Source organism: Rhinoderma darwinii, chromosome 7, assembly GCF_050947455.1.
Source record: "Rhinoderma darwinii isolate aRhiDar2 chromosome 7, aRhiDar2.hap1, whole genome shotgun sequence".
Classification (NCBI taxonomy): Eukaryota; Metazoa; Chordata; class Amphibia; order Anura; family Rhinodermatidae; genus Rhinoderma; species Rhinoderma darwinii.
This window is the reverse complement of record NC_134693.1, coordinates 26,653,684-26,667,332: the sequence shown is the minus strand read 5'-3', so window position 1 is coordinate 26,667,332 and position 13,649 is coordinate 26,653,684. Positions and strand designations below refer to the sequence as shown.

Genomic DNA, 13,649 nt, shown 5'->3' with positions numbered 1-13,649 from the left:
CAACGGTGGAGGTTCCAGAGGTCAAAACTTTCACCTAACATTTTATAAATGTCCAATTGACAGTAATAAAATTAAAAAAGGGGTTGTTGTGGAATTCCCATCATTTAAGAGGAAATTAGATAACGTTTAAACGATAACTAATATATATGGTGACCAAGGTGTAATTCCTATCCTCCCTCCGCTAGACCGTTTTAATAAACATTGAGCTCTACAGGGTATGCCCACGTGATTCCAACAGTGCCATTCTGTTTAGGATCGGCACCCAGCTCTACCATGGATAGATGGATGGCGTGACTTTTTTTTTTTTTTTTTTTTTTTTTTTTTTAAATATAAATTATTTTATTAATTCCATATGCTACAATTACAAGACAGTATTTTGGGCCGGATCTGTGACGGAGGTCCCTAACGGAGCCTCCAACATAGATGTGAACAGGCCTTTACAATAAGAGCTAAAAACCTATATAGAGGGAACCCAGGGTTCATCATTGACAATAGGTCATGGGATGACGGAGCGGCATCCCTTTTCTAATGGCTTAAATGCCATGGTCACGATTGACTGCGGCATCTAAGTAGTTGAATGGTCAGGATTGGAGTTCTCTCCAATCCCAGGCGTTAAAGTGATGTCGGCGGAGCCTGCTCCGTACTCTCCATTCCCGGCCATGTCGTGGAGTTACGTCAAAAGTCAGAAAGGGGTAATAAATTTAACGCATCCTAAGCCAGTGGGCTACTGAGACTGGTGTGTAAAATGCCAGTCTTATTAAATTCCCCCCATAGAGTATGGTTCTTATGGTAACAAAAATAAATTAGGTAAATTCTGGCGTCTGTGGAATCTATGGTACGGTCCATGCTGATTTTTGTTATTTTTCTTCTCCTCTACGAGGAAGGTGGGTTTAAATAAAAACAGATTAGAAAAAAAAGTCTCACTGGTTTTAACTAGTGAAAGAATATAGAAATGATACAAGGAAGAACAAGGTGCAGTAAATAAGGTATTTCACGGAATTCAGTTTTGTATGTCGTAATATCCCCCTTTAGCCACCCCTTCTTTACTGGAATAATAGTTAATTCTGAATTCGTCTCATGAGTTAATGGATTAAAGGGGTTGTACACTTTGGACGATGCCTTTTGGCTATTACAAGGTATTCCGCTACTTTGACCTCACATCGATCAGCCATAATCTGCTGGCACCTGGTCACATTATTTCAATTCCCCTGCAGCACCACCACAGGTGAAATGAAGCATTACGCAGTTTTCATTAAAATCGATGGGCTCTATGTAATGCACGAATGTTCTGGGTCCTCCAGAGCAAAAGATGCTCTTTTCTAAGCACTCTCCTCTCTGGCTAATAGATAGGAATCCTGCAACATCGTCTAGAGTCCAATGGTCTCTAATCTGTGGCTCTATGCAAAACTACAATTCCCAGCATCCTCTAACGGTCGCAGGCTGTCCAGACATGCTTGGTGTTGTATTTAGGAAATAGCTGGAGAGCCATCGGCTTGGGTATTATAGGATTGGATAAACAGATTTAGGCAAAAAGTATTGCTGCTAATTATTTCAACCTTTTGGTAAGTTTATGATAAACGCCGTGTGAGAACAAGCTGGCGTGGAAACGACATAGCAAGATGGATGGAACAGAAAATAATGAGCAGTTATTTGGGTAATGAGGTTTAGAATGTCATCTTTTTCCTACATACGTATTTCCATTGTTGTGACTGTTACAAAGTTACGATAATTTACAGCGGTGAGACACAGTGAGACACAGCATGACAAATGTGGCTTACTATTCATTTGTAGCGGTTTATATACATCATGAGACGGCAAGAATGCTAAAAATACACCATAAGTATTGTGTCAAAATGGGGAGAGTCATATGATGCAACCCAAAAAGCCCAGGATAGTCCGAACCCAAAATATAAACTTTTCCCGCTTCCTTTTCTGCCATCGGCATAGACGGTCTGTTCACCAGCAATCCTATAAATGGCACCCTGTAGTGTACTGATGGATCTGCAGGGCAGCTATGGGGTAACTATGAATAAGCAAAGTCTGCTAATCCAAATATATCAGAGAATTGTTTTATGCAATCACTTAATATATTAGGGAACGTCAAAAAAAAGTTATGTTTGATACACACACTTAAAGGTGTAGTCCAGACATTTTTTTATTGATGGCCTATCCTTAGGATAGGCCATCAGTATCAAATCGGTTGGGGTCTGACTCCCTGCACCCCCACCGATCAGCTGATTTTCACAATTTACAGGAATTGGTCCCAACCTTGTGAGTAGGTCACGTGATCCGAGTCATGTGCATGGGGCCATATAAATAAATAGGTCCGTGTGCTATCCGCAAAATTGCGGATAGCACAAGGACAAAAACCACGGTCGTGTTCATGAGGCCTACTGGGTAATGAGAAAAAAGCAATGCTGTATCTTTAGCTTTTGTCTTTTTATACACCGTTATTTGTATTTTTTTTTTTTTGTACTTTTTTTGTTTATTTTCTATTGTGCCCCCTTTTTGAAGTATCCAAGTGGACTGAGGTGTGAAGTCTATCTGTTATTTCAGATAAGGACCACAATGAAGATGATCCTTATCAGGGGGTTGTAAAAATTCCTATTTGCTCTGTGTTATTTCAAGAGCCTTTGCTTCCATGTCTGGTTATCACCTCTGTCGTTTTTCCAGGATATATTATTTCCTGTTACTTATGTTACACCACCATATTCCACGGCGCTGTACAAAAATTTTAATCGCTCCCTGCCCCATTGTGGCTCACCATCTAATTTCCTGATCTCAGACACACACAATGATTATTTCGCAGGAATCCAACTAACATATCCGTAGTATTTTGGATTGGTCGAAGACGTCAGAACCTTCTTCACACTTCCAGACTTTCTCATCATTTATGAAGTTTCCTTGTTACTTTTGTCTATTCCCTGGACTCATTTCTGCCGTGTGATTTTCTTCCAAGAATTTACTCTGATCTATTCAATAACCTTGACATTCCCAGAACGCTGATAAATCCTGGTGTTTAATTAAAACATTCCTTTCTCTTGGTGCAGACTAGTCTGTGTTATCTCTTATGGAAATAGACATTTGAGGAGGAAGAAACATAATTGATGTTTTGTGTGACCACATCAAGAAGGTTACTAAAGAAAACAGCCTTGAACAGGGGCACCAGGCTGATAACAGAAAAACGTAGTCACTTTTGATTTTGTTAAAGGGATGAGAGTAGGAAAAAGGGGATGTTTTTTTTGTTTGTTTTTTTGTTTCTTTCCAAAAACACTGCCCCTCCTGCATATGGGCTGTTTCTGGTATTGCAGCACTGATCTATTCACAACCCCTTTAAAGATAAAGCAAATTTTTCCAAGACCCCTCCACACAAAAAAAACCATTATCAATTTCCTTAACTGTAAGCAACTTGATGACTATATTTCTATATAAAAAAAAGTTGTTCGTACCATGACCCACGTTCCCGTCATGGCTTTGGGGGCGTTTGTTTACGTCTGCTTCTTTGCCCGCTCTGAGCAGCATGAATTAGGCTCCAACCTGTTGTTAGTTTGTGTCTCCCGCTTGACGTGCCGTATACTGGGCTAAAACTATAGACTCCCTATCCCATGTGATCGGTATACAACACCTTGCTAGAGACTGAAGGAAACATGACGACAGAGGTCACGTGATGCACGGCAAGAGCAGAGGAATGAGGCACGTTGAATCGTAAGTTAGTTAGGGTATGCTCACACTCAAAAACGGCTGAAAATGATGAAGCGGTTTTCAAGGGAAAACAGCCTCTGGTTTTCCGCCATTTTTGTAGTCGAGAACGTTTTTTCAGGCCTTTTTCAGAGATGTTTTTGGACATGTTTTTCCATTGACGCAATGAAAATTGGCTCCAAACACGGCTCAAGAAGTGTTGTGCTCCTTCTTTTTACGTGCCGGTTTTTAAAAACAGCGACGTGAAAAAACGTCCTATCTGAACTAAATGGGCAGATGTTTGAATTCAATGGGCAGATGTTTGTAGGCCGTTTTGCCTTTTTTCCATGCATATTTCAAGGCGTTTATGCCCGCGATATACACCTGAAAACTCTGCATGTGAACATACCCTGTGGAGGAGAGCCTAGGTATAGTGACCACATAAAACGCAAACTCGGAAAAACCCTTTAATGTACGTACTTAAATACAGATTGTTGTTTTGTTAATAGGTTTAAAATTCTGTGCGAAATGTGTCAATATATCTTTATAGCAATCAGAGCATTGCTTTTCTGATATAGAGCTCCAAATCCACTGCATAGACAAAAAAAGGAGTTAAAGGTGTTAAATGACATTGATAAAATGTGACTGCTTTGTTCCAGAAACCACACCGCTGGTGTCCATAGTCTGTCTATGGTATTGCAACTAAGCCCCATTCACTTGAATAGGGCCAAGCTGCAGTACCACACAGCCCATGGACAAAGCAGCCATGTTTTTATAATTTATGTGTAACCGTTCTACATGATGACACCCTACCTGCTGCTGCCGCCACTAGAGGGAGTTTAGAAGCTTACTGTTATATATTGAGCTCCATAACAACACCGTATACAATAAGCTCCCCCTAGTGGCGGCTGCATGCATCTAGCATGTATCTTTTAAATCTCTCTATGCAGGGGATTTGGTGCTCTGTATCCAAAAAAAGGAGCTGTGACCACTAAAAATATTGCAGAACCTAAAAATAACTTGATGATAAAAGGTGGAGATTATCTTTAATTAAAATAAATGTATAGTTTTTTTTTTTTGTTTTGTTTTTTCATTTGCGTTGGGTGATGTCTCCATTTCTGTCTTTTTTTTGCAGGTTGTCCACGTGGTGAGTTCGAGTGCAGAAATAAGTTCTGTATCTCTGCAAGCTTTGTGTGTGATGGCGTCGATAACTGTGGTGACGGAAGCGATGAAGAAGATTGCACTTTAGTCACGTGTAAATCGGGACAGTTCCGCTGCGGAAAGGGTGTGTGTATCCCCGAGAAGTGGGTATGTGACGGGCAAGCTGATTGTGCGGACCAGTCAGATGAATCTGAGGATCGCTGCGGTCTGAAGAGTCAACCACAGGCAGTGACACAGTGTGGCGCACTAGAATTCAAATGCGGCAATGGCAAATGTATTCACCTAAACTGGAGATGTGATGATGACCAGGACTGTAAGGACAACTCCGATGAGAAGGATTGCCGTGAGTACAGACACATTATATTTATGGGGGAAGTGACCTGCTAGAATATGGTCAAAATAACAATGTTAATGTGCACTTTCCTATTATTACAGCTATGGTGTCCTGTCGTCCGGATGAGTTTCAATGTGGAGATGGGTCCTGTGTATATGGGATGTATCAGTGTAATGGGGTCAGAGACTGCCTTGATGGCAGTGATGAGACGGGGTGTCGTACAGGTGAGTCCAGTCTATTTGAAACATATACGGTTATGTGCGCAAGGCTGGGAAAATCTTAGGTTTTCTTCATGGAAGAACTGTACGGTAGACATTTGTTCTCCGGATCGGCGGGGTCCCAACAGTTGGACCTTCATTAAGCAATTCTGGTCTATCCGATCATAAAACAATATGGTAAATGTTTTTTTTTAAATTTGAACATATCCTGCAAATGCAAAGGTTGTCATCCAGCTTTCTCCTTACAAATCTGCTATGTTGTTCTGCTATATGGGAGCAGGAGGTGAATAACTAGGAAGACTTGTCATTCAGGAATCTGGGAAAGCTGGTTGACAACTTCTGTAGGTGCTGAAATGGCGGACATATTGGAAGGTACCCAGCTTTTCCTAGTATCAGATATAACAGAAAAAGATCTGAAAATAAGTTTTTACCAACTTGACAAAAGTGAAGAACTCATCAACTTATATCTTCTGGGTCTTTTTTTGGAGGAGGGGGGTATACGGAGTGATAGTGTAACTACAAATAATAATAATTTCATCTTTGCAGCAGTGGAAGCTCCATGTGATACAGAAGGGACATTTCAATGCAAAAGTGGGGAATGTATTGACATTCGGAAAGTGTGTGACTCTCGTCAGGACTGTCGTGACTGGTCTGATGAACCTATGAAGGAATGTGGTGAGTTTCTTCTCTGTACTCCATTTGTTTTTGGAAAAATATATTTTTATCATGTTGATTATAGAACTCCGACTTCTGATGCTTCCAGATGAAGAGAATAGATGTTGCATTTTACAGCAGTTCTAGTCACATGGGGCCCAGAATCAGCATTGGATAACATTGAAGACTAAGCAAACCTCATGTAATAGTAATGTGTTGATTTTCTGTAAACTTGGATCCTTGTCCTCATTAAACTTTAATAACTCAAACAAACTTCATGATTTCATCTCTCTGAGCTCTTACCCAAATCTCTTACATTAAGCTCCAAGTGTAACAGGGACCTACATAATAACTAGGAATTAGAGTTTGTACATTGAGGAATAAATGAACATTTCTGTTAAGAGGACCTGTCTGCTCCCCTGACATGTCTGTTCTAGTAAATACTTATATTCCCTGTAAAACAACCATTCTGGAGCATCTTTTCCTAGAACTCTGTGTTCTGTTCCTCTGTTACTCCACCTGGAAATGTAGCAATAAATTGATGACAACTGGGTACCCCTGCATTTTATTGAGCAACGGATTAAAGAAATACTACCAGATGCCTCACTATTCGAAGTATATGCTATAGAACGTGCACACAGGGTACCTGCCCGCTGACCACCACCAGGGCACTTCCACGCACAATGCTGGCCTGCCTTCTAAGGGCTCTTGCACATGACCGAGTGCCACTCGGGTGTTTTTCACGGCATCCAAGTGGCATCCAATATTTTTCACAGACCGATTCACTTCCATGGGTGAATCAGGTCTGTGAAAACTAACCCGACTCCACGATCCGTGGAAAGATAGAACATGTCTTGTCTTCTCTTTCCACGGATCACGGACGGGACTCGAGTGGCACACACGGTCATATGCAAGAGCACGAAGTAGCAGAGACCGATGCCATGCTCACATACCAGAACGGCCACGTTTCCAATCTAGCTGAAGAAGTTCCCCACAAAGATAATTTGAGTTCCGTATCTCTATAGATTTCCCAATGTGACCAACTAAAAATTGATTGTATCCAGAGAGAGCTGAAGGTCTGCACCAGGATGAGTTACGATCTAGCTCATTGTCTATAGTGCTCATTTTGTGTGTATAGGTTATCAGTCTAGTGCCTCTAAATTTTACTTACTACAACTACTCAGAAGGATACTGAGGGCAGGTTTGTATTTGTTCAGGCCTGGATAGACTGCCAATCTTATGTTCTCCTTGGAGCTCCCATGACTATTTTTTATGCGGTGGCACGATTCACCGCTTCTTTCACGCAAGCCGTTGTCATATGTATAGGAGATTACATTCTCCTTGCTGACCCTGTTATGGATACATTTTATCCAGGCCCAATGAAGGTGGGCACACCAAATACAACTCCTCTTAGCCTCTTAATGATGGCACGATCTATGGCGCTACCATTATCCAAACCTTAGGGCCTGTTCATATCTGCATTGGAGGATCCGTTAGGGGCCTCCGTCTCAGATCCTGTCAAAAATACCAGAAACACTACCGCCCTGAAGCCCAACGAAACTTATTGAAGTCAATGGGTTCTGTCGAGTGCTGATTGTCTCTTTTGTTCAACGGATCCGGCACTTACGCCGTTCTGCTCCTCTGACGGAGCAGGACAACGGAATGGCCCAACGCAGATGTGAACTTAGCCTTCGCTGCGGCAAAATCAAAGCCTGCTCAATCCTAACATTTCCTTTTCACCTTACGAGAGTGGCATCTGATCATTCCCCTGTAGCGGCTGATTTTACTCCAGCACCTTCTCGACTACTCCAGGCTTGAGCATCTTATCTTTGCTTTTTGGCTTACATTAATCGAACAACTGGATAGGATCCCAGACCAACTAAAAATCTTCATTTTACAAAAAAAAACTATGATAATCACTCTGCTTTTTGAGACTCTCTTAAAGCTACTTATGTGGATATTTATTATTAAGAAACTAGTGTTGCTGATCCCACTGACGATTACTGACCAGCCTGGCTACATCTAGGCAGACAATACCTCGTCCATCTACAGGAGAAATCAAACTACTATACCCATTTTCCTAAAAATAAATATTTTGAGCAGGGGAATCGAGCAAGTAGTCAAAAGGCATGGTAACACCAAGTTGTCAATTTATTCATACATTTCCTAGAGGACTTGGGGGTCAATTCACATGATGCGTATTACGTGTGGCTTTGCTGCTCGTATTTACGCGCGGCAACACCGCAGCATAATACAGTACCAGCATAGTCAATGACATTCCAGGAAATCTCATGCACACGCTGTATTACGGTCCGCGGTTTTACGGACTCATTCGGTTCTATTGGCCACGGACACATTTCCGTAGCGCTACGGATGGGTGTCCATGCCGTAGATGTCCTATTTTTCGTATTTTACGGGCCGTGCTCCCATACTTTGTATGGGAGCACGACCCGACAATGCGGGCAGCTGTCAGCTCCCGCAATCGCGGGTTGTGATTACGGGCACGGCCGTGTGCATGGGGACTTAGTGTGTGTAGTTCATCCCTGGCTGTTTACAGGTTACAGACTCTTGCATTTATTTTTTATTTTTAGGTGTCAATGAGTGTTTGATAAATAATGGAGGCTGTTCACACATCTGCAAGGATCTGAAGGTGGGGCATGAATGTGACTGCCCCACAGGCTACAAGCTTATTGACAAAAAAACCTGCGGAGGTAATTAATATACAAGTTTTTTTTCCTTCTGTGCTTTAATAGATGTGTTCCTTTTATAAGCTATACACTGTAATTATGCAGAAACATCGTTCCCTATAATTAGTGGACATAATTTGTAGTTTGTGGACAAACCCTTTAAATTCCGATACCTGAAATCTGATCTCGGGGACCGTAGCTGAGGAGCACACAGTGTTTTCTTACATTGCTGCAGCCGGGATGAGCATTGTGCATGGATTAAACAGTGTGCCCTCCTCAGCTGCGATACCTGAGATCAGCTCCTAGGGGCCACAATTTAACAGCTTGTTGCAATGTGTTTGCACTAGAGGTGCTCTCTCTATTAGAGGGGTTTTACGAAATAAGAAAAAATAATCTGAATTTTTCTAGAAACCGTGTCGCTTTGGTTTATAGGCTGTCTGGGTATTGCAGTACAGCGCCATTCAAGTAAATAGGGATGAGCTTCAATATCAGACATGGCCCAAGGTCAGGAGTGACTTTTTGTAATTCTGGACAACCTGTTAGTTTTTGTTTTTTTTGGCAAAATATAAATTCCCCAACCACCCCAGTCCTGCAGGTCATCTAGGTTTATATTTCATTGCACATTCCCATCTATTGCCTTGTATGTTTGATTTCAGACATTGACGAGTGTGAGAATCCTGACGCGTGCAGCCAGATTTGCGTCAATTATAAAGGGGACTATAAATGTGAATGTTATGAAGGATTTCAGATGGACAGTGTGTCGAAGACATGCAAAGCAGCAGGTGAGTTGTGCTTAATTATTTGTAACGGTTACATTACGGTGCATTCACATGAGCAGTTTTTGCAGCAGTTTTGCGTAACCTCCCACTTATTTTTTGGCTACGATATTCACTAGACCTGCTCGTGTGAATATTCCCTTATAGTTACAAGTACGTTATTCACAGGTTTACAACCAAGAACATGTTTACAAGATGTAAGGGAGTCTAGGAACCTGGAGTGAATTGCTCACAGGCAGTTAGTCGAGGTCTAAGGCGGACCATGCACTTTCATGCTCGGCTGTGTTTTCAATAGGGAGAAGTGAGAAAGCTGCTGCCAGAATCCTCTGGCGGCAGCTTATCTCCAAACAAACAAACAAACAAACAAACGGATCGGGTATGTTGAAATTCAACACACCTCACCCTTCTCTCCCCGACATCTGCCATGGGGGAGTCGGGATACCGCCATACACATTACATGGTTGGCCAGTCCCACCGAAATTGGCAGGGTCGGTCGACATCCATCTAATATGTATGGCCAGCTTTAGGCCTCATTCACAATATTTGTGTTCGCAATTTATCTGCATTTTTGCAGATAAATTGCAGACCAATTCATTATTATGGCACCATGCACACGACCGTGGTTTTCACGGATCAGTATTGGGACTATGAATCCAGACCGCAAAAACTCAGGACGAATAATTTTGCGTTCTGTATTTGCGAGTTCACGCTACTGAAATCCTTTTTTTTTTTGTGAATCCTGATGACACACAGATGCACAACAACGTTTTTGGACCGAAGTGAATCAGTGGCTTTGCAGCCCGCAAAACCACTATGGTCGTGTGCAGGAGGCCTTAGTGGTATGTGTAATTTTTCATCCTGACCGTTCCTAGATTACTAGTCCATCTCAATGAATTAGAATATCATCAAAAAGTTAATTTATTTCAGTAATTCAAATCGGAAAGTGAAACTCGTATATTATATAGATTCAATACACACAGAGTGATCTATTTCCAGCATTTATTTTCTTCTAATGTTGATGAGTATAGCTAAAAGTTAATGAAAACCCAAAATTTTGTGTCTCAGAAAATTAGAATATTATATAAGCCCAATTTCAAAAATAATTTTTTGATGATATTCTAACTCATTGAGATGGACTAGTATGTGTTTGTTCAGCTGGTCATTGTGCACACTCACATAACATATAAGGTATTGAAAAAAAAATGGTTTGGTAGAGATGGATGTCCGTTATTATAAAAACAGTACGGTATAATATCATCGATGTACATTAGCCGTAATACCTATATATTTTGCTTTCTGTTTCTTTTAATAAAAACCGGATCGAAAATGGGCTTTAAATACAATTTGGATGTTGGAAATCACGGTCCAGAGCAGGGTACAGATACAGTTTGAAGGGGTTTTCCAAACGTATTAAAAAAAACAAAAAACATACAGAAAAGTACCTGTAGGTGTAAAAATGCTCACCAGATGATGCCACCATAGCTCAGAAATAAATATTTTTCAATATATTACTCAGCTCGGTACAGCATTTCTGCTTTGATGCTGCCAGAGCTTTCTGTGGGTGGGATTCCCATGTAGAGGCCTACAGTTCCCATGATTCCTCTCCCCTCTCGGACATTGCCTATTTTTACAGCTGCCTGCATGCCCCTCTATTACAAGGTATAAGGTAGTGCTGTAATTACTCACTGTCCGTAGCAATGCCCTTTACTGCAGGGAGGGGGAGAGGGATGATAACCATGTGGACAGTGTCAAAAAGGTCACACAAGCAGGTGCTAAACCCCGGGAGCATGGTCACGTGACTGCATGTGAGACTGGCTTACAGAGACATTTCAGCTACAGACAGTACATTAGTAAGTGATTTATCTTACTGCAGTTAAACCATCTACGCACAATTTTTAAATACCGGAAAACCCCTTTAAGCAAAAGGGTTCACTAACCCGAAATAGCAAAAAAGGCATACTCCACTGTAAGTCAATGGGTTCGGGGTGAGATATATTAGGCAGCAAGTATATTAGGTGGCAAAACATTCAGTTTTGTCGTTGGTTTGTTGTACCACGATCCTCGATAGTTTTTACTAATACTAAAGAACACTCTGCACCCCCGATTTTAATTAAATAAAATGAGATTTATTTACCCATGATGAAAGATTGGAACATGTCATCCCTTATGTGCTGGCTTCGAAAAAGCGCAAACCTTGTCGGCTAAAATGTTGCAGTCCTCCAAAATGGTTGACTAAACCTCTTATGATTTCACTAAATATACATAGAGAATTCACTTAGATGATGATCAGGCCACAGTTTAGTCACTTGTAAGAGGTTGTGTATCTCTTCCTGCTTTCTACAGGACAGAGTCCATATCTGATCTTTACAAACCGCCATGAACTCCGCCAAATTGATCTGGTCCGCAGAGATTACTCACGTCTTGCCTCACAGTTAAAAAATGTTGTATCTCTCGACGTAGAAGTGATAAGCAAAAAGATTTACTGGTGTGACCTATTCCATCGGAAAATTTACAGGTAAGCATTTCACTCTATATAGTATTTCAAGGTTATTTCTAGTAAGGAAAATTAAATCCAACACAGATCTAAAGTAACCCACAATGGACATGTCTGTGAAGTTGGCCCCTTATATTCACTCATAGAGTTAAATGATCAAATTCTGACTGCCTGCAGTTGACACTAGAGGGAGTCTACTGAAGACTGATTTATACAGCTCCCATTGGACATAATAATAATCTCAAACTCCCCCTAGTGGCAGCTGCAGGCAAACAGAACTTTATAATAAAACTGAATGGCTGTTGGAAGAGAAGCTGGGGATTTGGAGCTCTGTATAATAAAAATGGAGCTCCAACCCCTATAAAAACATATCGTCAAATTAATCCGCTCCAAATTTTATTACATCTTTAAACAAAACAATATGTAAACTTTAAGACATTCCCTTTGCAAACAATTCTGTTGATGCACTTATTTTCCAATCAATTGGTTGGTTATCCTGTACTATTTTCATTGCTCTAGTTTGCCACATCGACTCCTGGGAATGCCAGGTATTTAATCTAGTTCTGTACAGTAGAAATATATACAGCAGATTGTCAGACTATGGATCCCTTGAACTTTCCTCCAGCAGTCACACCGAGACACCCCAAAGTAACGGCAGATCATCCTACTACTCTTTGGCAAAGTCTGTGCTTGAAACCCAAACTTTCTTTAACTTCTATTTCACTTGATTTTTTTTTTTTTTTTTTGCAGTGCCCCCCTGGATCGTGCCGCGGACCCTGCAGAACATGTTGTTTTAGTGAACAGTCATCTCTACTCTCCTGAGGGTCTCGCTGTGGACTGGATCCACAAGAACATTTACTGGACGGATTCTGGTAACAAGACCATTTCTGTTGCAACCACTGATGGATGCAAACGAAAAACACTCTTTAACCAGAGTCTGGGGGACCCAAGAGCCATTGCGGTTGATCCTACAACAGGGTGAGTTCCAGCATGAAGATGACACAATGTGGAAATATCTTAAAAGTTACTAATGAGGAATTTTATAGTGGATCATACCAAGCGGTAACGTGCCTATCAGTGTAGTCCTGGTTAGACAATAAAAGCAAATGTTCACTTATTATGGGTTCCTGCATAATCATGGGAATTCTCCATACTGCAGTGTACGGCCCTGTTCACACCTTTACCTTCAGCGCATATGCCTGAAAAATCTGAACGAGTATAGGGGCTGTTCTGTGTATGTATGTATGTGTGTGTGTATACATATATGTTTTTACATTAGTCATGAGTGCTTTAGTAGTTTTGTATGTTTACTTGCTTTTAGGTTCATGTTCTGGTCGGACTGGGGAGATCCAGCAAAGATAGAGAAGGCTGGGCTGAATGGGGGTGACCGCCAGGTGCTGGTTTCTGATGAAATTGAGTGGCCCAATGGGATCACATTAGGTAGGTCACAGTATAATGCCTGGAAGCCCCTGTATAAGTGAATTAATTTTAATTCATTCAAACATGTCAGGATCCACCACTTTCAATCTGATGTGAAAAGCCTAGGTAAACATGAAGAGAACCTGTCTACTCTCCTGGCGTGTCTGTTGTAGTAAATACTTGTATAACATTTACCATAACAATATTTTTCTTAGACCTCTGCATTGT

The 13,649-nt window shown here is 41.2% G+C and overlaps 1 protein-coding gene across 2 annotated transcripts in view; it reads left to right on the top strand.

The window, feature by feature from the left end:
* LRP8 (LDL receptor related protein 8) overlaps positions 1-13,649 on the top strand; it is a 145,640-nt gene that overhangs the window by 114,532 nt on the left and 17,459 nt on the right. For both annotated transcript variants that reach the window (XM_075833010.1, XM_075833009.1), the window contains 8 exons: positions 4,814-5,182; positions 5,275-5,397; positions 5,938-6,066; positions 8,637-8,756; positions 9,389-9,514; positions 11,852-12,023; positions 12,753-12,980; positions 13,324-13,442. In XM_075833010.1, coding sequence (XP_075689125.1) covers positions 4,814-5,182; positions 5,275-5,397; positions 5,938-6,066; positions 8,637-8,756; positions 9,389-9,514; positions 11,852-12,023; positions 12,753-12,980; positions 13,324-13,442 — 1,386 coding nt within the window. The remainder of the gene's footprint in view (positions 1-4,813; positions 5,183-5,274; positions 5,398-5,937; positions 6,067-8,636; positions 8,757-9,388; positions 9,515-11,851; positions 12,024-12,752; positions 12,981-13,323; positions 13,443-13,649) is intronic.